This window comes from Urocampus carinirostris, chromosome 6 (assembly GCF_059441175.1).
Source record: "Urocampus carinirostris isolate Australia breed hairy pipefish chromosome 6, RoL_Ucar_1.0, whole genome shotgun sequence".
Lineage (NCBI taxonomy): Eukaryota > Metazoa > Chordata > Actinopteri > Syngnathiformes > Syngnathidae > Urocampus > Urocampus carinirostris.
Window position 1 is genome coordinate 5179011 of NC_142354.1, and position 27242 is coordinate 5206252.

At 40.2% G+C, this 27242-nt stretch overlaps 1 protein-coding gene across 1 annotated transcript; it reads left to right on the plus strand.

The window, feature by feature from the left end:
- LOC148363615 (keratin, type II cytoskeletal 8-like) lies at positions 1-24588 on the plus strand. Its single transcript, XM_088337575.1, has 10 exons — positions 1-981; positions 9838-10046; positions 10386-10446; positions 12901-12996; positions 13082-13246; positions 14358-14483; positions 14653-14796; positions 21878-21954; positions 22021-22067; positions 24171-24588. Exons 1-10 carry the CDS (start codon positions 712-714, stop codon positions 24281-24283), a joined length of 1308 nt encoding a protein of 435 aa, XP_088193701.1. The 5' UTR covers positions 1-711; the 3' UTR covers positions 24284-24588.
- The last annotated feature ends 2654 nt before the right edge of the window (positions 24589-27242 follow it).

Here is a 27242-nt window from a genome sequence, read left to right on the forward strand (position 1 = left end):
GCGACCTGCCATTCATGTTTTTCTGGATTGTGGAAAAAAACTGGAATGGCCGGAAAAAACCCACGCAGACACGGGGAGTACGTACAGAAGTTTTAAACATGAGACCTCTGAATTGTGGGGTTGATGCGCAAACCACTCATCCCCTGCTGCAAATGTTAATGCAAATGTTATTAATATCTACAGCTGAAGACACAGTTCGCAAACGGGTGTCTTAATCACGCCACAATGTGTTACTTTTCTGTACTTGGCATTTCCCCGCTGATCTTTTTGAATATAAGAAATGGACATTAATGAGTTCATTTCCATGGTTGTTTAGACGTGTGGCTTGTACAAATAGAGAGGTGAGTTCCTTCCTCATTGTGTGTATGCTGCTTTTAATCAGGTGGGCTCTATATTCGGTAATTTATGGTATGTACTTTGTCCACTTTCCGATTCTTTTTTTCATCCTCATCTTCCTCTTGTTCATCTCCCGACTCCTTGTCTTTTCCACTTTCTTTCCTACTCCTTTTTTCCTAGTCGTCAACCTCATCCTTCTAATCTCACTCGTCTTTCTCCCCCTCTTTGTGCTCTTCCTATTGCCTTTCACCACAGATATTCCCTTTCATTCTCTTGTTATCACTTTCTCCCTCCTCCTGCTACTCCCCTAGTTTCCTCCTGCTATAAAAGCCGGGCACCTCCCGTGTATCCACTGGTCCACCTTCCACTTTCATCATGAGCCTAAGCCGAAGCAAGAGAATCAGCTCGGTCCGCCGCTCCAATGGCTTGGGGTCGCCATCGGCCGGTTTTAGCAGTTTTTCGCTGGGTGGGAGCAACCACGGCACCCCCGTGCAGGGCAGCACGGTGTTTTCCTCACTGTCAGTCAACAAGAGCCTGCTGGCCCCTCTGAACCTGGAGATCGACCCCAACCTCTCCACGAGCCGAGCTCACGAGAAGGAGCAGATCAAAAGCCTCAATAACCGCTTTGCCTCCTTCATTGACAAGGTGAAGTTATCCAGTGGTCAAATTTAAGAAAACTTCTCATTGTAGTGTTTAATTGTTTTTTTCCAATTGTTGCAGTAAAAGGTAATGTTATATCGATGACATATAGCCATTGGGGAGTACAATATTTAAACCTTTGATGTTTGTGGTGAATCCACTCCATAACCGTTTATATTTTAAGTGAACCTAAATAAAAAATAAACCTGCATGTTAAAATATTTTTTATCTTATTACTGTAGTTTTGTTACATTTCTCTTTTGATGTGTTTTATAGCCATTTAGGATTCTCGTGGAGGATTTGGTTTTCAGTGATTTTTTTCGGGTACAATTTGTTCACGATTAAAGAATTTCGAGATATAAATGGTAAATCGTCTGCATTTAAATAGCGCTTTTCAAGTCAATGCAGACCTCCCAAAGTGCTTTACAATGTGTTTCACACTAACCCATTCACACACACACACACAAACTCTTGATATGAGTTTGATTTCGAATGTTAAAAATGAAATATACGTTTTTTCTGTTGTTTAAAAAAATGCTTATAAAAAATGTTTTTTGGTGCCACTCTTGTTCCCACTTTATCCAACGTTCAAATAGCTAGCTACATTTTGCTTTTCTTGCTATCTTTTTAAATTAGGTATTTGTTTTATTTGTCGAGATATTGATCAAATTTAATGAAAAAATATATATTTTGGAGCTCGCAATGTTACATTTCGAGTTTTTCAATTGATATTATGTTTAGTGCTTAAAGGGACATCATTTTTTTACTTATGTTTTATTCTGAGTGTTTCAAAACTAAATTGATTAAATTCTCCATTGATAAATAAAATGTATGCCTCTACTTGCTGCATGTTTATATATATTTTACCATCATTTGTTATTTTTGTTTTTATGAATGCAATGTTTTTTTTAAAAAAATGAGAAGTATCTTTAAAATATTAGCGACGCCGAATTTTCTAACCTAATGTTGCCTGCAAATCAAAATTTTCCCAATCTCAGATACACTATAGCGTAATCCAAGATTTGATGCCACAAAGCAAAGTGGGACTTGTAGTACAGAAACAAATGATACAAGCAAACTTCGGCTTACTTGCTAAAAGGGCCTTTTGTGAATTGGTTTATTTCTACAGGACATCTCCGGTTAATTTCCTACCCCCATGATAAATATGCTTGATTCCATATTTAGTGGATGCAACATTCATATCCAACCATATGTACTGTAAGTCTATGCTTCTGTAAAGCCATATACAGCCAACTTTGTAAACAGAGGGGGGACTGCATCGGAGAAAGAACAATTGAGCAAAATAGTTCATGGATTTTGGTGAGTGACCTGAAGGCCGAAACGACATCTATCAAAATGTTTGGCGACCCCTGCAGTAGAGACTGAATAACTGAATAAATCAAAATATATAGGAGTCCTAATGATTATATCACAAGGTAAATAATTGTACTCTATTAAGTTTGATAATCTTGATTAGTTATGGCTAAATCGGTCAGTGCTCGCAAAACTACAACCTGTGGGGCGTTCGAAGGTGTAAGAAAGAAAGAAAAACACAGCCGCTTCTAGTAAAACAATGACCTGGAGTTTTTAATATGTCCACTTGATGTTGCTAAAGCATGCAATAAAACACTTCTGAAGGAGCCTCATTGCGATGAGTTTTTCAGTGCAAATGATTAAATTTAGTACATAAAAAAGGGAAGATATTACTTTGCTATTTCTCTTCATTAAAGTATGTAAGAAAATGAATATAGTTAGTTGTGTATTTTGAGTATTTCGAAACCAATAGGATGAAATGACAATGAAACATAACTTGTGCAGGCAAATGCCAATGAGAAAAGATGGATCAACTTCCATCCATTATCTGCACCGTTTATTCTCAGTAGGGTCGCAGGGTTCTGGAGCAAAGCCTAGCTATCTTCGGGCAGTGGGCAGGGGACACCCTGAACTGGTTGATGGATCTACTTATGTTATGTAATTACTGTATTCATATATTTCAGAGGTATCAGATTTCAAGGGACAGTGTGTAATATTTAGTGCCTCATAGAGGTACAAAAAACTTTCATCCAGTGAAAAAAAAATTATTGATTTGAATATGAGGCAAAAATAAACTGTCATACAAATGTCCATTCTTATAGAAAGTCATAGGTCAAGCAATTTGTATTATTTTTCCACCGTGGAATCCCTTCTTGGATCGGTGCCATGTTCTTCCGGCATCCTGCTACCACGCTCTGCTGTGCATCACTGGCCCTCGCTGGTACCAGTCAACACAGTACCATCTATTGGTCAAATATTACACATTGGGCCTTAAGATTCTCTACTGGCAATGCATGTACAAATATTAAATACATCAATCAGCTATTTTATCCTCTCAGGGCCAGCCCCTGAACATTTTTTAAACTAATATGACTATTGACTCAAAGGGTTTGTTGAATTATAAAATATTTGAAGGAGGTATAAATGACTGAAAAAATAAAAAGAGTATTATTGAAAAATTCCTACACTCATGGGCATTATTCAGCGACACATTTCCAATTTACAATAAGTGCTATTCATACATAAAAACATTTGTTTTACAGTAAAAGGAACACAACTCACACTCACATTTTGTGAGTATACACGTGCAAAATATTTGCTAAATTATCGGAATGTAATTTACAGAACATTATTCAAAGGTGCTGTCACCATCTCCTGGCTTAAAGTCGGGATCTCAGCCTCAGTCAGCTCATTCCACAAGAACGTGCATATCTTAGACTGTTCGAAGAAACTCTTTTTAAAAAAAAAAAAATCTTTTTGGGGGTTTTGGTTGGCTTTTGGACTACTCAAAACGGGCCTTTTCTAACTTTTGCAATTTTCATGCTACACTAACAAAAACTGCGATTATGAGCAGGAAATCACTCTCAAAAACAATATCCCCCTTGCCTCTTTCGTGATTCTTAATGTGTTGCAAGTCCCGTAACAGCGATGCTAAGGGAATTTTTTGGTAAAGGCTCTTTAAACTCATTTGGGAATTATCAACACATACTTGATATGGAAAATATTCTACTCTTAACGTTTTAAAGACACCTCAAAAGACGCACCCCACCTTTAAAGTCTCTTAAATTGTCAAAAATGTACTGTATAATGGCAGTGTGCAGTGGAGTTATAGTCTTGCTGTATTTCTCACAGTGAAAGCAGATTGTGTGGCACTGTGAGACATGGATACCCTGGATGGTCCTTTCTCACGGCATTGGTGGCGTGTGGACACAATAGTGCCATTATTGCTGTTTTGTCATCTCCTCCCATCAGCGAGGTTACATTTCCGTGCAATTGACCTCTGATTTTCATCCCACAGTCAGGGTTACAATCAAACAATCTGTACATGAAAATACCTCCCAAAATGGGGGATGGATAACTTAAGGAAGGATAACTTTGTCGTAGTATTTTATGTTATATGCAACAGCTCAATGTCAGCATTTTATTGAAGCTAAAGGTGAAATTGTATAATTCAAAATGAACTGAAAATAAATATTTCTGCTCAGCATCAGATTTCATGGTAAAGAAGTTCATTAGCCATGTCTAATCTCACTGTAAACAACAGTCACCATGTTGTTATCATTGACAATCGGGACAATTCTAATTCTGATTTAACTGTTTGTGAGTGAGTAACAATGTCATCCAGGCCAACCATACCAAAATGTTTATCCAAGTAACTCTTTTCCAAGATAAAACTTGCCCTTTAACTAAATGTTATATTAGCATTTGGTACCTCAACAGTAAACGTGCAAAATTATGACAATAGAATAGTTTAATGTGCTTTCTTAAATAATATTGCAAAATAGAATAGAAAATAATGCAGTAAAATTGTCTTTATTGTCATCGATAACAACATTAGACTCTGATAACCAAGATAAACACACAAAAAATAAAATAAAAAATGTATGGATAAATATAAAAAAATATTTTCAAGCTGGTGCTTTGATAGTGGCCCAAATTGTAAGTGCACATTTCTTTTGTAACAATAGTCAAATGAAGAGTAAATAAGACAAGATTAGCACTAATTTCAAGGGAGTGTGTAAAACAAACCCAAAAACTTTACTTATAAAAAAATAAATTATATTGATTTGAATAAAAAGGAAAAATACATGCGTTATCATACAACCATGCATTTGAAAAAACCTCATAGGTATAGAAATGAGCATTTGTTTTATATGAGCCTCTCCAAGAGGGACCTGACATTATAGTCCGCTATTTGCTGCTACGAGTACCCGAAAACCTCAAAAAGGCTGGGCAAACAAATGAAAAGTAAAATGGAGAATTTTGTTTACTTTGAGTCTCCGTAGCTTATCTTCTTCTTTGGGATTTTTAGTTCTTGTTTTTGGTTTGACTAAACCAAACAGCAAAAACAATGGTCAAATAATACACGCTGTCCCTTTAAATGGTGTGCTTCGAATTGAGTATAAAAATACAAGCTTACTAAGAGACATTGACTTCTAACTCAAAGGTAAAATATTTTCCTGTTTTTTTTGCACAATCATTGCCAGGCTATCTTAAAGTCAACAAGTCAAATTAATAATCCATAACATTGCTGTAGAAAAATAAAATATATTTGGAGTCATTCAGCCTTAACAACTTAGTGTAGAAAGCAACAGTAAAACATTTTATCAGGTCATTGAAGCTATCATTTTCATGACATTTAAGCTTCTTGTTCACTTCTCTAGTTGGTAACTCGATCAACCCCTCCGGGTCATTCTGGTATTAACAGAGGGGGTTTTGTGTAGTTGCGAGCCTGTATGTGTGTGCGTGTACTATTATCCAGGAAACTGGAACCGGGTGCAGACAAAGGCGGAATCCAAGTCGCAATTTGAGCCTAGGGTGTAGTTTTGACATGGACGTCTCCCCAACATTATTGAAAAATCATTGTTTTCTCCCCACCAACATTTTGTGATTACTTAAAAAATGTACTATGTGCCCAACAATGCCATGACCAAGCCTACACACTTGTCAGCATGTAAAATGCAACTCACAACAGTGTAGAGTAAATTGCTTTAAATTACAGTGATACCTCTACTTCCAAATGTCTCTAAAGAAAGGCTTCAGGTTACAAAATACCTGAAGAGGAAAATATTGCCTCTACATACAAAGGTGTTTCAGGATACAAAGTCAAATTTACAGTAGAATACGTGCTGCCATGCACCGCAACCAGAGTTTTACCTGGCACCCGGTGCGTATGCGTAAATCCCAGCATGCTCTTCATGTCATCCTTCCACTCTGTAAACAATCTACTGTATGGCATTGCTACGAAGAGCTATCATTTACAATGTACCCCACAAAAGACAGGTAGAAATGGGAACAAACAAAAGATAATAGGAAGTTATGAAAACACACACCGCAGTGCAGGAGGAGTTCGGAGACGACAAGGAGGACGTAGCTATCATTCCATCAGCCCAGGTTAAAGACATCTTGTTAAAATTCCATGAAGTCTCGGAATTTGTAGAAAGGAATCACCCAGAAAAAGTGTTGACAGGTCGGGCTTGCGCTTATTATCATTGTCAAAAGCCGCCAAAAGCAGTCGTCATTGGAGCAGTTTTTCAAGAAGTGAAAGGCAAAAAAGACTGCTGAGGACCAGTAAATAAGGAGGCCAGTTATATGGTAAATTAATATTTATTAATTTATGCCTTTCACAGGCAGCACGGCGGCGTAGTGGTTAGCGCGTGTGCAGGCACAGTTCTAAGGTCTTGGGAACCTCCTGTGTGGGTTCAAATCCAGCTACCGGACTTACTGTGCGGAGTTTGTATGTTCTCCCCGTGCTTGCGTGGGTTTCCTCCATGCACTCGGGTTTCCTCCCATATTCCAAAGACATGCATTTCAAGTGGATTGGCCGGTCCAAATTGTCCCTAGGTGTGAACGAGCGAGCGAGTTGTCTGTCCCTGTGTGCCCTGCGATTGGCTGGCAAACATTTCAGGGTGTCCCCTGCCCACTGCCCGATGATAGCTGGGATGGGCTCCAGCACCCCTGCGACCCTACTTAGGATAAGCGGTGCAGCTAATGAGATGAGATGCCTTTCACACCAAAATCAGACGCTCTCCCCATGAGAGGTGTGAGAATTCTACCACCATGGTCCGCTGCGTGTCGTAAGAGGCGACTAAAGTGGAGGGAGCAAAGGGACTGGGGATCCTCTCCTCTCTTATCTCTACTCCCTAAATGACAGCAAGGCAACGAAAGGGGGGCGGGAGACCGATAGGTCTCGCAAACCCTAGTTATAGGGTCACTAAATGTGAGAGGATGTGGAAGTAAAGCGACTGAGTGGAAGAAAGAGGAGATCGGAAAGATAATGACTAAAAGGAAGGTTGATATGATAGCCTTGAGTGAAACAAAGATGAAAAGAAAGGGTGAATTACAGCTTGAGGGTATGTGTGGGAGAAAATCTGGAGTTACGGGTGGACATGATAGAAAAGGAGTGGCTGTGCTTGTGAGTGAGAAAGCAAAGGAAAAACTGGTGGAGTGGAGTGAGATATATTCCAGATTGATGTGGGTGAGGTTAAAGTAGGGTGTAGAAGTATGGATGTTTGATTAATTGAGTTATGTGTGGAAAATGAGTTGGCGATTGCAAATACATTGTTTAAAAATAAGGACGTGAATAGGTATACTTTTGTCAGAGTGGATTGTGGTGAGATGGTGGACAGAGCACTGATGGATTATGTAGTGGTCAGGAAAGGGATGTTAAGTAGATTGTTGGATGTGCATGTTTACAGAGGTGAAATGAGTGGTATGTCTGATCATTTTTATGTGGAAGGAAAACTGAATAAATGGATCATGGAGGGCTAGTTATAAGAAGAGTGTGAGGGTAGAGGTGTAAATGTCAGAGTTGAAGAAGGCGGAAAAGGAAAGAGTTTAAAGAGAGGATAGGAGAAGAGTATGAACAGATTAGTTGAAGAGAAGTGGAGAGTGTGCAAATGGAATTGAAGTGGTTTAAGGAGGCAGTGTTGAGGAGTGCGAAAGAAGTGTGTGGAATGAGAAAAGTTGGTCGAGGTATTCGGAAAGGAAGTGAATAGTAGAATGATGAGGTCTCAGAGGCTGACAGAGAAGAGACGTGCCTTTGAGGAGTGGCTCCAAGATAAGAGTGGTGATACGTAGGAAAGGTATAAAGTGAAAAATAGGTTGGTAAAAGCGGTAGTAGAAGCAGCGAAAAGGAAAGCAAATGATGAATGGCGTCAAAAGATAGGAATGAAATTTGAGGAAAGGAGAAAAGTGTTCTGGAAAGAAGTGAAAAAGAGTAAGAAAAGAGCAAGTCTGGAAAAGAAGAAAAAGTGAAAGATAAGGACGGTAGATTGCTGGTTAGCGGTAGTGCAGTCAGTACGAGATGGGCAGAGTATTTTGAGGAGTTGCTAAATGTGGAGGATGGGAGAAAAGTGACAGTCGAGGCAAAAAATTGGGCACAAAATAACTTTTCCAAACGATACAAACCTGACAAAGTCCAAACCAGTAACTGAGACGGAAACCGGAAATAGAAAATGCTACGAGCAAAGCAAGAAAGTAACAAACTGGGCACTAAACTACTACCAAAATCTCCAAACGAGAAACCAGAAACAAAAAGAGAAAATAGCATGATGTGGAAGTTGATGCATTGAACAAAGTAACAAACAAAAACAAGTGGGAGCAAAAAAACTAACAAAATGCCTGATCCAGAAACCAGAGGTGGTAATGACAGTGGAATTAAAAATGACCCAACGACGTGTGGTGTCTAAAATTGATTCAGATTCTGATTCAAAGTGTTTATTGTCATGTGCACAGTAAAGAACCACAATTCCCTGCACAATGAAATTCTTACTTTGCTGTCCACACAGCTCTACTTCAAGCTACCGAAAAATAGTCGCTGATGAGGTCTCCTCCTCTTCCTTATGTCCACTATCATCTCCTTTGTCTTGTCCGTATTGAGGGTGAGGTTGTTGTCCTTGCACTATGTCACCAGACTCACCACTTCCCTCCTGTAGGCCGCTTCGTCCCCCGCAGTGATGTGACCTATCACTGCAGTGTCGTCGGCGAACTTCAGCATGATGTTGTCCTTGTCAGAGAAGATGCAGTTGTGCGTGAAGAGGGTGTAGAGGATTGGGATCAGGACACATCCCTGTGGGGTTCCTATGGTGGTGGTGATGCTGGCTAATGTCCTATTTCCAATTCTGACAGACTGGGGTCTGCCAGTTACAAAGTCCAGAAGCCAGTTGCAAAGGATGGGGTGCAACCCGATTGTGGATAGTTTGTGGGTTAGTTTATGGGGAATGACCGTGTTGAAGGCAGAGCTGTAATCTCCAAAAAGCATCCTGATGTAGGAGTGTATGTTTTCCGGGTGGGACAGGGAATAATGAAGAACAGCTGTGATGGCATCTGAGGTGGATCTGATGGTCCTATAGCCATACTGTAGGGGTCCTGGTTGTCTGGGATGCTGCTCTGGATGTGGGGTCGAACTACCCTCTCAAAGCACTTTATAATTACTGGAGTGAGTGCTACCGGGTCTGTTGGATAATAAGGGACAGGTGTGTACTTACACACCTGTGCCCAGTTCTAAACCTCGTTGTTGTCCTCCGGGGTAACAAGACCCTAGCACCACCAAGATTATGGGATCACTTAAAAATTTTTACTATGCCTCCGCTAATGCCAAGGCCAAACCAAACTCTTTGATTTGAGCTCATTCTTTTGACCACCAACACATGAATGCAAGCCCTTCCAAACACACCATCCTCAATAAACATGTGAAACTTTTGCCATGAGAATATTTACAAAAAAAGTCTGCAGGATTTATCATTATTTTTTTAATAATACTTTGTGCTCCATCAAGCCATTGATGGAAGTGATTTTCAAACGCAAGTTTTTACTGTTGTGTTCCAGGTGCGCTTTCTGGAGCAGCAAAACAAGATGCTGGAGACCAAGCTGGAGCTTCTCCAGGGCCAAGGTGCAGGTCGCTCTAATGTGGAGCCTCTCTTCGAGGTCTATATGGCGGGCCTGAGACGTCAGATGGACCTAGTCAACAATGACAAGAGCAAACTGGATGGCGAGCTGAGGAACATGCAAGGCCTTGTGGAGGACTACAAGCACAAGTACAAAATCACTCAAATGAATACACGCAAGACTGCACATCTCTTGTGATTACTTTGATTGTTGTTATTATAAATGATTTGCGCTGTCAAATCTTTTTTCAATTTCAATCGTAATCAGTGTTGGGCGCATTGTTGAAAAAAAAAGTTTAATATACAATTACTTCATTTAAAAAGGAATTGTGTTATGCTGGCAGCTTAAGGGTTGTTTGTTATTTCGTGAGCGAAAGAGAATTCTTCGCAAATCAGGAGTAATTGTATTTCATGGTTCACTTTTTAAAATTAGCCGTGTAATGCAACTTGTTGTAACGACATCTTCATCAGGTGTCTGTTTTTGTGTAGATATGAGGACGAAATCAACAAGCGAAACAACATGGAGAATGACTTTGTCCTCCTGAAGAAGGTCTGTGATACACACACACTGCACATAATCATAAGGTGTGGCCGTTTGAGGGGGCAATGCATTGTACACTATCATACCTATCAACTTTAGAAATTTAAAAACTTGAAGCTATTGTTTTAGGTTTCATTTGGACAGGATGAATGGTGCATGTAACATCATTTCCAGACTATAATCCACAATGTTTGTCACACAAATTCAAACCTTGAGTTTTGCTGATGTGATGGACCCATGTGGGGGAGGCAGGAACTTGAGACAGTGGTTCTAAAAGGGATTGCAATTAATAAAAAATAACTAGTACCAAAATAGCAAACAAAGTGGGCACCAGAAAAGGAAAACAAGAAACAATGAACTAAACCGTAACTGGAAAACACTAGTGATGTTATGAATGAATCTGGAGTCGCAGGTCATGCCCTTGGATCATTCTTGCGTTACTTCGACCACTTAAGAATGGAGCCACCCAAAAAGCGAAGGACTTTACCAGTTTGGGAGCAACAGATATCTCCCCACAAGGTATAAACAGACATGTACAATTAAGCAAAGCTTAGGTCTCTATATTTATACACACACACTTTTTTGTGTGCATGTGTCACACAGAATAAAATAATAATAATAATAATAATAATATAATAATTAAATAAAAATCAATAAAATGCACAATTCTCTTAATAAAATGTGTGTCCCAGTTATACAAGCACATCAAGTTACTGATCATACAACTGACAATTTTTTAATGGACAAAACTTCCATTATTTTGTGCACATATTTACTGGTTTGTTGCCTGTTAACCACATAACACCTGCGTCACATCCAATGACCAGCAGATGTCAGCATTACTAAATGACTATTTAAGGAGGCCTCGATTGATCATGCTTTTGGCAAAGCAATTAGCCCAAAAGACTTGATACATTCAAGGGGCTTCATCCCGCCATCACGAGAGAATACATGGAGGAAAGTAAAAAAGAAAATAGAAAACAACCACAAACAAACCTGGCATGTTGGAAAATGACACAAATAACCAGACTGCGTGTAATGTTCAAAATGTCTTTTTAAAGAGTTCTGGTTTGAACTAGGCACAGGTGTGTCCAACTATCACACACCTGTGCCTAGTTCAAACCCCAATTGGGGCTCTCTGGTGGTAGGAGGTATGTCAGACCTTAACACCCTAAGCCAGCCGTGTTCAAATTCCAGCCTGGGGGCCAGTTATGGTGTGTGATCAAATTTTTACTGGCCCGTGGCCTCGGACAAGAGGAAGTCGGAATTTTTTTTTCTATTGAAATCTGAAACAACTGCGTCTGCTCAATTTGCCAAGAGAATATAAAAAGATGCTGACTACGAGACATATGCACGGGTTTCCCAGACAGACTTTTTGTTTATTTTATAACGGTCTGTGATTTTCATAAAAAAAGAAAGTCCGCAATTTGCATGAAATTTATTTAATTAATTCATTAATTCATTTAGTCATTTTCTTTACCCGTAGTTAAGAGTGAAATAGGTGGTGCCGAGGAAGACCTAAGTCACAACTTTCAATATACACCATAGAATAGGTTTAACATGCGGTTAACACTCTTTGTACATGACTACATTTAGGAAAAACTGCACCTCATCATGGAAAATGTTAAAAGAAAAGCCTATGCTTAAATGCAATCACGCTGACGAATAAAGAAGGAAACAGAACTGGTGCATGTAATACTTTCATTAAAGGTGCTGTCTGTAGCTTTAAAATCTTCTACTTACTGACGTCATCTTCTGGCTGAAATCGTCATTCCCTCTGTCAAGCTGCTTGTCTTGCACGTGCATGTACGTGACCCTCTTAGATGCGCTTGAATAAACTCCTCATTTTTCATCTTTTTTGGAGTTTGGCTTGGCATTTGGACTGTATTTAAAACAGTCCTTTTTTTACTTTCAACATTTTCATCCTAGAATAAAAGAAAGCCCCTAACACGTGCGTGAAATCACGCTTCAACTTTCCTCTGCCGTAATGCGTTTTGGCCAGCACACTTATGATAAAAGTAAGATAAGCAAATAGGACACCTTAAACTACACGCTCCACCCACAATAAATTGATAGTGAGATGTTGAAAAAGTCAAAAAGAGCTTTCAGGTGTAAAAAGAGCAGGTTGCTCAAACTTGAAGGCACGGTGAAGGCAGAGAGAGAGCAGATGGCCCACGTGTTTCCATTGTGCAGATGAAACTGAAAGCATAAACAATTTCAACTGAAAAGGAAATGGAGGGTTTCAAAGGAAGACGGTCACGGTTAGATTTTTTTGAATGAGTATGGGCACATGCTGCTTTAAATGAGGTGTGGGTTATGTATGTTCAAAATGCATTCTCCTTTAAACATGCATTGGGTCCAGCTTAGTCAGGTGCGGGTTATAGTCCGGAAATTACGGTACTCTAAAATAAAGGCAAAAAAAACAAAAACAAAACACAGACAGAAAACATGGTATGCGCGCAGGATGTGGACTCTGCCTACATGGTAAAGGCTGACCTGGAGGACAAAGTGGGAGCTTTGACTGATGAGATCAACTTTTTGCGCACCATCTACGAGGAGGTATGATTGAAAATTCTTTAGGGTGGTCTTGATTTTTTCTGAAGCGCATTTAAGTTGCATGGAAATGAATTTGTCACGTGTACAGGAGTTGCGAGAGTTGCAGGCCAGCATCCGGGACACTTCGGTGGTGGTACAGATGGACAATAGCCGCAGCTTGAACATGGAGCAGATCGTGGCTGAGGTTAAAGCTCAGTACGAGGAGGTCGCCGCTCGCAGCCGAGAAGAGGCCGAGGCCTGGTACAAGAGCAAAGTATGCCTGCGCCTTCGTGTATTAAGAAGAATTTGTCTCCTAGCAGTCTATTCTAATTTTGATAATACTCCCTGATTAGTCATGGTTAAACCATGAATATTGGACATCTCAGTATGGTAACACTATTTACACTCTAAAATCTTTGGTTACAAACAACACACATTTGGGTCTGAAATGGACCAACTCGATACTTTATTTGATTTTTGATAAATGTGTTTGAGTGACATTCAAAATGAGGAGAGAAGACATCAATGAATTTTGAACTTGGAAGAAGAACAGGAGAGAGATGTAAAAAAACATTCGGATAAAAAAATTCCTACCTTTCCTAAAAGGTTTCCCAGTTAAGGCAGTTCAAATTTCAGGGAGTGTTGCAGATCAGGGATGAATGGATTATTTAGCACCTCTAGTCCAAAACAAAACAACTCTATTAAAAAAATACCATACAACGATCCTCTCGTTTATCGCAGGGCTTAGGTTCTAAAATTAACACATATTCCGTGAAGTACAAAACCTTTATCGAAATGAAACAGTAAACCCCTTATACAGGTTAAAGCATACATATATATATATATATATATATATATATATTTATTACTCATAAACAGAGCCATTGCTAGCCGTTTAGGTGCCCTACACACAAATTGTTTTAACAATTTTGTTGTATTCTGATATTTTACTTTGTGATAAATACTTGATTAAGCCACAATCAAACTCACTTTTGTTCCCGGTGCATTTTAAATTTTGTTTTATTTTAGGTTTTTACCAAATTGCGAATGAGGCATAATCGAAGATACCACTGGGAGGGTTATAGGGAGGCATCGTGAGACTGGAGATAGGCCGGGGCACAAAGCAGATTCACCCCTTTTCTCTGGAAATTTGGTTTAAGCTGCTTTTGAATTGTTTAACCATACCAGTGCATATTAATGACACTTTTAACAATTTACATCGTTTTTCACAACCCTGATGCCCTATGCAGTATGTGTTATGAGCGTTAAATATAAAATAGAGAGTGAGAAAGACACTATGTGGCAATTTTAGAAGTCAGAAATATTTCCAATGAGGCATGTCAGAGTCCAAATAGACATTGATCTGTCCGCTTGCTTGTTTTCAGTTTGATCAGATGTCAGTGCAGGCCAGCCAGTTTGGAGACGAGCTGCGTGTGGTTAAAGGGGAAGTGGGCGAAGTCAACCGCCTCATTGGCCGTCTGCAAAGCGAGATCGAAGCTGTCAAAGCGCAGGTAACAAATAAAGCTTGAAACCACTGTTCGCATCGATTCCTGCTGCTTCCTATTGTGTACTTTACCCTCAAAAATGTATGTTTTTGTTCATATGTAGGTCAGGCTATCTTTGTCCTGGAGTGTTGCAGGGCCCTTGTAGCATTTGTTCAAATTAGATTTTTTTATGTAGAGAGGCAGCCTGGAGAGCCAGTTGGCTGAGGCGGAAGACCGCGGGGAGATGGCGGTCAAAGAGGCCAAGGGTCGCACACGGGACCTGGAGGACGCCTTACAGAGGGCCAAGCAGGACATGGCCCGCCAGCTCAGAGAGTACCAGGTACTGGCAATTTCACAAGTTAAGGACTCGTGATTGTTGTTGGGCGTATTTCTAAAATTAAGGAATTAGTTAGCGATACTAGTCACTTCATTTAAAAAGTAATTTTGTTGCCCCTCAGGATTACTGACACCTAAAAGTAGCACGTTACTCTGAAAGTACCTACCTAGTTACAAATCATTGTATTTACTTGCATTGAGGCCGACCCCAAAACTTGCCTTAAACATAGCCACACAATAAAAGAAATAGAAGAAAACCTGTTTACCAGTACGGAAGCCTTTATATTTCTTGGCTTGTGGATCTTGAGAGCTTGCAAATGAGCAATTAGTGGAGACACCCCATATCCATCCATCCATTGTCTTCCGTTTATCCGGAGTCGGGTCGCGGGGGCAGCAGCCCCAAAGGGGAAGCCCAGACGTCCTTATCCCCAGCCACCTCCTCCAGCTCATCCGACGGGATCCCAAGGCGTTCCCAGGCCAGCCGAGAGACATAGTCTCAACAGCGTGTCCTGGGTCGCCCAAGAGGTCTCCTGCCTCTTGTTTTGATGAGGCTGCTTAAGATTGCTCTACATAACGTGATAAAAAAAAATCAAATAAAGTAAATATCTTGTCAAGACCAGAACGGAAACAGGACTTACTCGCGTAACGTTTACCGGGAACGAGGAAGGGGTGTTTCGAACACTGAACTGGATCTTTCGTAGCGAGCGATGGTGGTATCAAGGCGGAAAACTGGTCGGTTGCCGGGACTGGGAGAGCAAGACGTGGTCAGAGTCGGAAACGAGTTCTAAGCCGGGACGGGAGCGCAGACGTGGTTAAGATCAAAAACGGACCGTAATTCGGGACTGGAGAGCAGACGTGGTCGAGATCAAAACAGGTCGTAGCGGGAGACAAACAGGAGCAAAAAACGGGACAGGCATCAGGAGTCAGGGTCGAAAAACGGTTTGCCGTGTAAAAACAATTCACAGACGGACTGAAAAAAGGGGACAGGTAGGAGTGGGTATAAATAGGGACGGGGAGCCAACCAGAGTCCAAGGCAGTTGGCGCCAAAGGAGCGGGCACAGGTGATTCACATCGGTAATCATGACATATATTGCACATAATCTTGTTGGTTTTAATTATTTTCTTATTTTACTAAAAACAAACTGAAAAGTTAGAACATAAAGTTAAACATTTGTGTTTTGACGACAAATAATTGTAGCTCATTTTAGTATTGTTTTTTAAATTTGTTTTCTGTAGAAGAAAACTGAATTAAATGAGAGAAACCGTTTAAAAATTTGGTAAAATACCAAATTGCAGCAAAATAATAAACTAAAATGAACAACCTCTTCAGCACGGGTCTCCAATATGTGTTTTCATCATCAGTTTTCTTCATAATGATAGGCTAATCAGCCCCTAAGAGAGTTGTTATTGGTAAGATATAAACACATGTTTACAGGCAGCACGGCGGCGCAGTGGTTAGCGCTTGTGCGGCACAGTTCATGTCATGGGAACCTGTCGTGGGTTCAAATCCAGCTCCAGACTTTCTGTGTGGAGTTTGTATGTTCTCCCCGTGCTTGCGTGGGTTTCCTCCGGGCACTCCGGTTTCCTCCCACATTCCAAAAAAACATGCATTTCAGGTGAATTGGCCGGTCCAAATTGTCCCTAGGTGTGAATGAGCAAATGAGTTGTCTGTCCCCGTGTGCCCTGCGACTGGCTGGCAACCAGTTCAGGGTGTCCCCTGCCCACTGCCCGAAGATGGCTGGGATGGGCTCCAGCCCCCCGCGACCCTAATGAGGATAAGCGGTACGGCTAATGAGATGAGATGAGATGAGATGAGTATACAGTACTTTTATCCGTTAAAGAATGTTAGGGCTTATAAAATGGCTTTGTTGTTTGGTTTTAATGTATACTGTATATACAGTATTTTAATGCATAATAATTGTTAAAAAAAGGTCTCTACTACAATGATTTTTTTTAAATTAAAAAAAAAATCTCTTTTCACGTCCATAACACCAAGGACGGACGACGTGCAAATGTCTTTTGGGGTCTATGGCAATGAACTAGGATTTCCAATCGCTTGATTTCTTTTTTTTTACGCCCACGTGGGCAATGACAGTGATACTTATTTTACTACTTGGCCCCCTTGAACTTTGTGACCTTTTGCCACATTTAAGACTTCAAATATAAAGATATAAAACTGTAATTTCTTGTGAAGAATCAACAATAAGTGGGACACAATCATGAAGCGGAACACACTTTATTGGATATTTTAAACATTCTTAACATATGAAAAACGAAAAAGTGGGTGTGCAAAATTATTCAGCCCCTTTATTTTCAGTGCAGCAAACTCTGTCCAGAAGTTCAGTGAGTATCTCTGAATGATTCAATGTTGATCTAAATGACTAACGATGATAAATGGAATCCCCTTATGTGTAATCAAGTCTCTGTATAAATGTACCTGCACTGTGATAGTCTCAGAGGTCTGTTTAATGCGCAAAGCGCTTCATGAAGAACGAGGAACGCACCAGGCAGGTCTGAAATACTGTTGTGGAGAAGTTTAAAGCTGGATTTGGATACAAAAAGATTTCCCAAGCTTTAAACATCCCAAGGAGCACTGTGCAAGCAATAATATTGAAATGGAAGGAGTATCAGACCACTGCAAATCAACTAAGATGGGGCCGTCCCCCTAAACTTTCAGCTCATACAAGGAGAAAACTGATCAGAGATGCAGCCAAGATGCCCGTGATCACTCTGGATGAACTGCAGAGATCTACAGCCGAGGTGGGAGAATCTGTCCATAGGACAACAATCAGTCGTATACTGCACAAATCTGGCCTTTATGGAAGAGGGGCAAGAAGGAAGCCATTTCTTAAAGATATCCATCAAAAGTGTCATTTAAGGTTTGCCACAAGCCACCTGGGAGACAAACCAAACATGTGGAAGAAGGTGTTCTGGTCAGATGAGACCAAAATCAAACTTTTTGGCAGCAATGCAAGACGTTATGTTCTGCGTAAAATCAGCACAACTCATCACCCTCAACACATCATCCCCACAGTCAAACATGGTGGTGGCAGCATCATGGTTTGGGCCTGCTTTTCTTCAGCAGGGACAGGGAAGATGGTTAAAATTGATGGGAAGATGGATGGAGCCAAATACAGGACCATTCTGGAAGAAAACCTGATGGAATCCGCAGAAAGCCTGAGAGTGGGACGGAGATTTGTCTTCCAACAAGACAATGATCCAAAACACAAAGCAAAAGCTACAATGGAATGGTTCACTCAAAAACACTTCAAGGTGTTAGAATGGCCAAGTCAAAGTCCAGACCTCAATCCAATTGACAATGGGTGGAAAGAACTGCAAACTGTTGTTCACAAACATTTTCCATCCAACCTCACTGAGCTCGAGCTGTTTTGCAAGAAGGAATGGGCAAAAATATCAGTTTCTCGATGTGCAAAAGTGATAGAGACATACCCCGAGCGACATGCAGCTGTATTCGCAGCAAAAGGTGGCGCTACAAAGTATTAACTCAATGGGGCTCTATAATTTTGCACACCCACTTTTGGTTTATTTGTTAAAAAAGTTTAAAATATCCAATAAAGTGTGTTCCACTTCATGACTGTTTCCCACTTATTGTTGTTTTTTCACAAGAAATTACAGTTTTATATCTTTATGTTTGAAGTCTGAAAAGTAACAAAAGGTCACAAAGTTCAAGGGGGCCAATTAGTTTCGCAAGCCACTGTATATTGCACTTTTCTTTTTTACAACAAGTGCATGGGTAAAAAAAAAAATCAAACCTTATTAAGATGCTAGGTAGAGGATTGTCAAATGACAGCATAGGATATACTGGACTGTCTCAGAAAATTAGAATATTGTGATAAAGTTCTTTATTTTCTGTAATGCAATTAAAAAAACAAAAATGTCATACATTCTGGATTCATTACACATCAACTGAACTATTTCAAGCCTTTTATTATTTTAATATTGCTGATTTTGGCTTACAGCTGAAAAAAACTCAAAAATCCTATCTCAAAATATTAGAATACTTCCTCAGACCAAGTAAAAAAAATAATTTTATAACAGCAAAACTAAATCAAACATTTGAAAATGTCCATTGATGCACTCAGTACTTGGTTGGGAATCCTTTTGCACGGATTACTGCATCAATCCGGCGTGGCATGGAGGCAATCAGCCTGTGGCATTGCTGAGGTGTTATTGATGCCCAGGATGCTTCGATAGCGGCCTTCAGCTCATTTGCATTTGTAGGTCTGGTGTCTTTCATCTTCTTCTTAACTATACCCCACAAATTCTCGATGGGGTTCAGGTCAGGGGAATTAGCAGGCCAATCAAGGACAGTGATGCCATGGTCAGTGCACCAGTTACTGGTGGTTTTGGCACCGTGGGCAGGTGCCAGATCATGCTGGAAAATGAAATACTCATCTCCATAGAGCTTTTCAGCAGATGGAAGCATGTAGTGCTCTAAAATCTCTTGGTACACAGTTGCATTTACTCTGGACTTGATGAAACACAGTGGACCAACACCAGCAGCTGACATGGCTCCCCAAACCATTGCTGACTGTGGGAACTTCACACTGGATTTCAAGCAACTTGGATTTTGCTCTTCTCCAGCCTTTCTCCAGACTCTGGCGCCTTGACTTCCAAATGAAATGCAAAACTTGCTTTCGTCTGAAAAGAGGACTTTGGACCACTCTGCAACTGTCCAGTGCTTCTTCTCCATAGCCCAAGTCAGACGCTTCTTCCGTTGTCTTGAGTTCAGAAGTGGCTTGACCATGGGAATACGGCTATTGTAGCCCATTTCCTGGACACGTCTGTGAACTGTGGCTTTTGATACCTGGACTCCAGCTTCAGCCCACTGTCTTTGAAGCTCCCTCAAATTCTGGAAGCGGCTCTTCTTCACAATTTTGTTAAGGCTGCGGTCATCTCTCTTGGTTGTGCAGCGTTTCCAGCCACATTTTCCCCTTCCAACAGACTTTTTGTGGATATGCTTTGAAACTGCACTCTGTGAACAGCCTGCTCTTTGAGAAATTTCTTTTTGTGTCTTACCCTCCTGATGGAGGGTATCAATGATGGTCCTCTGGACAGCAGTCAGATCAGCAGTGATTTAGTTTACTGAACCAAGCTGAGTGTTTTTAAGGCTCAGGAAACCCTCGCAAGGTGTTTCGAGTTAATTAGATGATTCAGGTGATTAGTTGAATAGCCTACTTGTATACTTTTTCATGATATTCTAATATTTTGAGATAGGATTTTTGAGTTTTCTTAAGCTGTAAGCCAAATTCAGCAATATTAAAATAATAAAAGGCTTGAAATAGTTCAGTTGATGTGTAATGAATCCAGAATGTATGACATTTTTGTTTTTTTAATTGCATTACAGAAAATAAAGAACTTTATCACAATATTCTAATTTTCTGAGATAGTCCAGTATATGCAAACACAGACAAAAAAACTAAAGTCGTGGTAGGGGCAGCAGTAGAACGTATAACTTAAATAGCAAGGGGGGAACCGTGCAGTTTATCACACCTGTCCGGGACATTTGGTTATATGCGAGAAATTTTGGACTTTGAGTTATGAACTCTGTGCAGCACTTTAAATTGGATAAGCCCCAGCATAGCACAAGAGGTGGAAGATTTTATCATAAAGATCACCCACCCGCCCCCAAAAATTATCATCAATTTTAAGACCAAGTTCTTCCTCCCACGCCAAGCTGGTTCCAGTACAGGGCTGGTCGCTTAATGACAGTATGTAAATGTCAATGTTTGAAATCACTCCCCTCTGTATTGTTAAGTAAAAGCAATAGTTCCCAGTCCTGTACGGTACTCCCTTGATTTCTGATTGGCCGCTGTTAGTTGCAATTTGGAGCTTTTCAAAAACACTCCTGTCAACCTCAGCTAATTTCTTCCCGTATTCATGGTTGCATTCCACTTATTAAAGGATCATAAATCTTACAAACCCCGCGACCCTACTGAGGATAAGCGGTGCAGCTAATGAGATGAGATGAGATGAGGAATCTTACAAACACATCACGGCATCTATTCGCACACGAAAACACACTTTGTAGAATAAAAACAGATATCGTTTGTCCAATCTAGTAGATTTCTTTTACCAAATAAACAAAACAAAAACATTCGTTCAGCATCTTTTTTGGGTCTTTCCCCACTAACATTTGCTAGTGTACTGCAACATTTTCAGCAACATCAGTGGTGGGCCGTGGATTTCACTCCCAGGCCTTCATAGTGCTACGTCTGAATCAATTCAACCCACAATAACTATTTTGTGACTTTTAAAACATTTACTGCTCTTGCCCACTAACTCTGAATTTAATTGGCCAAACCAACTGCTTTAACATCACTTATTTTATGCCGCAGGGCCTACAAAACTGATTGTGAAGGCCTCCAGGTCGATTCCTGAGCCTGGGAAAAAATAATGGCTAAAAGATGATTGATTAAATGCATAAATATGAAAGCACACATCTGGGAGCAGCACATCCAGGGGAAAAGCAATTAAAGGAACCAATATAGAATAACCTTTAGGACAGTTTTTAACAAGTATTCATGGGTAGGTGGGTGTATCCCTTAACCACCATGGTCGTAGGGGCACCATTTCCTGTGGTGTGTCTAGGGTAAGTACAGCATGGTGGCGCCCATCCCTCTCCAGGCCAACAAATGTTTCTACCCGGTCTCAAACCAGGGACATTTTGCGTGTTAGGCTTATGTGCTAACCACTGCACTCCAGGAACACTAAGTATTCATGGACAAATAACATCATATGATTCAGATATTTTTAGGACAGCAGAGAAAACCTCATAGGCCTTGATGGCCTAGCACTGAGCAATCTAAGATGATGTTGTCATCTACTACTAATACCAGAGATGATCCAAAATGAGACAAAACTGGTCACAAAAAGCGAATGAAAAAAATGAAGAGAAAATCCTGTACAAACATTTTTGTACAGCATAGACAATTTGAAATGATGAAAAACGTATTAAGTACGGGAAAGTTAAGAAGTTCGGAAACGTCCTGCATCTGAGGAAAGAATATCAGACTGCTGGATGTTCTTTAGGACTTTGATCAAACAGCTTCATCTGTCCACAGGACCTGATGAACCTCAAGCTGGCTCTGGACATTGAGATTGCAACCTACAGGAAGTTGCTTGAAGGGGAGGAAGACAGGTAAGATGATGGGAAATGACAACTTGCCTCATTTATGCCTCGCTTATGTTTTTGCTGTCTTCGTAGACTGGGGCAACAGTCCATTCTCAACATCCAAGCCATCTCCAACTATAGTAAGTTGACATTTGACCTATAACAAGGCCAGCAAACACATCGACGACTTTTGTAATTATTGTCTAAAGGCTTTTTTTAGTGGTGATGTTCTTTTCTTGAAGAAGTAACACAATTATTTAAACAGACACTTGGTTTTAAAATAACTTAACTACTTTACCTCTTAAATTGCCGACCAAAGTGGACTCCCTCAATGCTGGATGCAATATTTTCCTTTGAAGACTCTTCTAAGAGTATAGTATGTCCGCATTTTCGTGGTCAGAATGGAAAACATTATGCTCTTCAATGATTCAAGAATCAACTTCTCAACAGATATCCCCCGAGCTTCAAAGTATACAGTTATACAGTACCGTCTCAGAAAATTAGATTTTTGTGATGAAGTTCTTTATTTTCAGTAATGCAATTGAAAAACAAAGATGTCATATATTCTGTATTCAATTAAACTTCTAAACTTCAAAATATCTAGTCAAGTCACGTGAATTAACATCCAAGTCACGAGACAGGTAAAAACTACCGCTGGTGTTAGCAGTTCGAGGTTTTTATTCCAAAAAAATGCAATATTCTGTGCTGTGAAAGCAGAACAAGGCTGTAATGGTTTCACGAGTGTGCCCTCAAAATGTCTGACAATATTTTATAAAACAAAGGGATGAAACACAGTTAGTGGAAATTCTAGAGGCCGGAGCTTCACACCAGTTCTAGTCCAGACTAAACCCTGCACGTGGTTTTTTAAGACACAAGGCGTCCCTCCTTACAGAGATTTGGAACACTACTTAGAACAATGTAAAGATTGTTGACATGTGGATAAAACAGGTAGTAAATAAATACATTCATTTGGATAAATAAGTGTGTTAATTATCACTAAATGGTTAACTTGATTAAAGTATTGATGTGATGACTTCAAAGAATATAAAGGGGAAACTGGAAAACTCATACAATTGTGACTATATGCAGTGAAACCTCTCAATACTATTATATGATACTGTTGTGTTGGGCGGAGAGAATCAAAACATGGTCTCAAGCGGAGTTGACTGTTTCATTGGGTCCAAGGGGAAAAACAAAAAGCACTTTGCTGAAGGAGGAGGGGAGATAATAGCAACAAAAACACAGTTTAAGAAATGAAGGCTGGATAAATCAGAAGTCTTACCAAGCACAATATTCTCACGATTGCCCATTGTCCTTACCTGGGCCCGCTCGTTTGGCACCAGCTGCTGCTCGTTGACTGACTGGCTCCCCTCCTACTTAAACTCAATGCTTCCATTCACTCGTTGTCAGTCCGTCAACGAACCTATGCACTTGCAAGACGTGTATTTTGACTCTGTCCGGTATCCTGCTTGTGTATCCAGTATCCGGTATCGATCCCATTTGTCCCGTTCTGTCCGGTATCTTGCTCCAGTATCCAGTATCCGGTTTCCATCCGTCTGTCCCGTCCTGCCCGGTATCTTGCTCTTGTATCCAGTATCCGGTATCGATCCTGTCTGTCCTGTCCGGTATCCTGCTCGTGTATCCGGTATCGATTCCGTCTGTCCCGTTCTTTTCGGTATCTTGCTCCAGTATCCGGTATCGATCCCGTTTGTCCAGTCCTGTCCGGTGGCTTGTTCATGTATCCAGTATCCGGTATCGATCCTGTCTGTCCTGTCCGGTATCCTGCTCGTGTATCCGGTATCGATTCCGTCTGTCCCGTTCTTTTCGGTATCTTGCTCCAGTATCCGGTATCGATCCCGTTTGTCCAGTCCTGTCCGGTGGCTTGTTCATGTATCCAGTATCCTGTATCGATCCCGTCTGTCCTATCCTGTCCAGTATCCTGCTTGTGTATCAAGTATCCGCTATCGATCCCGTCCGTCCTGTCCGGTATCTTGCTTGTGTATCTAGTATCCGGTATCGATCCCGTCTGCACGATAGCATGCTGGAGCCTGACGGCTACAATATATTCATGTTCATCATCATAGGAGCTGTGTGGACGTTACATTTTTTGGTAACTTTATTAACTTCTTGCGGCGGAAAAGAGACAACCACAAATATGACGAACAGTTTTGTTGTAAATGGTACATTAGTAGTTTTTCCTCACAATAAAAAGCTAAAATGTATTTCTCTGCCCTTTTTTGCAGGCGGCAGAAGTTCCAACGGTCATTACCAGAGCGGCAGCAGCAGCTCTTCTCCTCCGAAGCTGCTCATCAAGACCACTGAGACACGAGACCACAGCAGATACAGTACACACTAAAGAAATCTGCCTGTTTTATGACTTGACAACTTTAGGATAGAAAGTATAATTTTGGGTTTGAAATCATGTTATGCTGCTTTCAAATTAAAGCAAATGATTACTCTGCTTGAAATTCAGAAATATGAAATTAATTGTCTTTCTTTGAGAAAATCTGAATACGTACATGATTCTTTTATGATAGGTCTGTAGTCTATTTACTCCATGAACAATAATTGGATTAAAAACATTTTTATAATGGCCGTATTTGCTGGTGTGATGCTTTTGTCTTTGCTTGTAGCCCTGTGAAAATAAAGAATCCTGCGTAATCTGGTGTACAGAATTTATAATTGCAAAATGTTTGGGAATTCACTGGACACCCGGTGCTTCACAGTGCCAATGGACGACCTAAAGAATTGCTTCTCAACTGGTCTGACTTTAGGCCCCACCGTCCCACCATAATTTTGAGTCTGGGACAAAATCGGTTAAAAAATCCGCTCCTCAAATTTATTAGCTGAAAAGATTGTGTAGTTTAAACCAATTACAATATAGAGTAGCCTTTATCGTCATTGATGACATTGAAGTGAACATTATACATGGCACTCCAGAATAAACATGTAATAAATAAGACCTAAAGGAGAGAAATGAGATGAGAAATGTCAGCCTCGTCAAAATGTTTTACAAGGTAGCGCTTGGAAACTGGCCTAAAGTAAGCGCAATATTACAATGATAAATGGAGCATCTTAACACTAGCGCAATGAAAAGTAGTGCCATAACGTTTAGCAGTAAAATATAATATTGTAATAGAATATATTCATATTTATTTAAAATAAACAAATTGACCTGCAAAACCAAACAATTTCAAAGAATAATATTGCCCTTAAATGAACAGTATATATATTCAAGCACCACTTGGTGGTTATAAGATTTCATTGATAAAAACAATACTGGTTGAAATGATAGGCAAAAATATACGTACTAAATATAAACATGTGTTTTCTAAAATACTTGTAGGTAGAGAAATTTGCATTTATTTGACGTAACATGAGCCTCACTTAGAAGGAGATGACTTAATTGTCAGATATCTTGCTGCTACAGATACCTGGTACATTTAAGTCTACGTAAAAGCACTGTCCTTGTGCTTTTTGGCACTTTTTTTAGTTGCACTACACCAGGGGTCTCCGACGTGGTGCCTGCGGGTACCCTCCGATGAACACCAGAGTAGCCTGCGAATATCTAGCCAGTGATGGGTCATTTTTTTTTTCAGGATAAAAAAAAATCTAATTGGCTTGATGTTTGAGGGGTTGACCGTAGCCTGTTTTAGATCAACTTTTAACAATTACACCATGGTAATAACATAATTTCCTCATGTTGAGGTTTTTGAGTTTTTTCTTGCCCTCATGTTGGTTCCAGATCAGGGAATGGTGTAATAATAGTCTGAAAAAATAGTCCGTGCAAAAACCTGTGAAGCCCTTTGAGACTCTTTGTGATTAAGGGCTATACAAATAAAAATGACTTGACTCGACTTGACAACATAATAATAACATAAAATGTCATTTTAGAGACGCATATCAAATTGTTGATGATAGGCAAAATTTCACTTTGACACGCAGTGAACTAATTCCTAGCATGAACATGACACATAGGTGCAGATCATTAAAATTTTAATCACATATGAACACTTTGGTGTTTCAAATCTTTATTTCAGAGCTGGAGGGTCTGGTCACTTCCTGTGCATGGCTGTTTGTTGTTGGTGGAGTCGGTTGGGGACATAGTCTCTAGATATAATATAATATAATATAATATGATATGATATTATTGTCAGGTTGAACCCCAACACTTTTACCAACAATCTGTATACAAAAAGGACAGAGAGAATTGTTTATGATCATCTGCAGGGAAGCAACGAGAGACAGCTTTCTATCACAGTGCCTCCAGCTCACTTCGAAAGTAGTCTCTCGCCATCCTGGCTTTTATTCACAGAGAAAGGCATTTCCTAATTACAAGGTCGTTTCGGACTGCTAAACAGGAATGCATTTGAAAGTTAACTGTCCAGTCGAAACCATGAAATAAATACAATCTACAGTACAGTTGTACTACAAAAAAAATATCAAATTTAGTGCTTGAAACAATGTCAAGTCAAGTCAAGTCATTTTTATTTGTATAGCCCTTAATCACAATTAGTCTCTAAGGGCTTCACAAGTTATTACATATAAGAAGTTTAGGTTACTCGTATGCTATAGAGTAGAAGTGAGTTTTAAGCCTAGATTTAAACATTTCCACCGAGGTTGCAGATCGGATCTCAGGGGGAAGAGCATTCCACAACACCGGTGCCCGGATGGAGAACGCTCTCGAACCAGCGGAACACTTCTTGGCTCTTGGGATCACCAGGAGACCGGCGCTCTCGGAACGAAGGCTTCGGGCCGGGACATAGGGGGAGATCAGATCTGAAAGATATGAGGGGGAAAGTCCATGTATGATTTTGTATAGTAGTAGGAGAACCTTAAAATCGCATCTTAGGCTAACAGGGAGCCAATGCAGGTTAGCCAAAATTGGGGTGATGTGATCGTACTTTTTTGTCCTTGTTAAAAGCCTCGCTGCAGCATTTTGTACCAGCTGAAGACTCTTGAGTCTGGTCATCGGAAGACCGGAAAGTAGTGCATTACAGTAGTCGAGACGGGAGGTAACAAACGCATTTATTATGATTTCCGCATCCGACTGAGAAAGTATAGGACGAATTTTAGCAATGTTACGGAGATGGAAGAAAGCGGTTCTAGTAATTTTCTTCACATGTGTTTGAAAGGACAGATCAGGGTCGAAAATTACACCTAAATTTTTAAGTGAGTCACTCTGTGTGATGTGGCAATTGTCCAAGTTCACTGCGGTTTTAGAGAATAAGTCACGGGACTTAGATGGACCAATAACTAACATTTCAGTCTTTTCAGGGTTAAGACGCAGGAAATTGATCTCAGTGAGGCAGGCC

Bases quoted from the DNA above. Each gene is read 5' to 3' on its own strand.
- LOC148363615 (XM_088337575.1), top strand. From the start codon at position 712: ATGAGCCTAAGCCGAAGCAAGAGAATCAGCTCGGTCCGCCGCTCCAAT. The intron at 14,797-21,877 runs GTACTGGCAATT...ATCTGTCCACAG, and splicing joins GCCAGCTCAGAGAGTACCAG to GACCTGATGAACCTCAAGCT. The intron at 22,068-24,170 runs GTAAGTTGACAT...CCTTTTTTGCAG, and splicing joins CCAAGCCATCTCCAACTATA to GCGGCAGAAGTTCCAACGGT.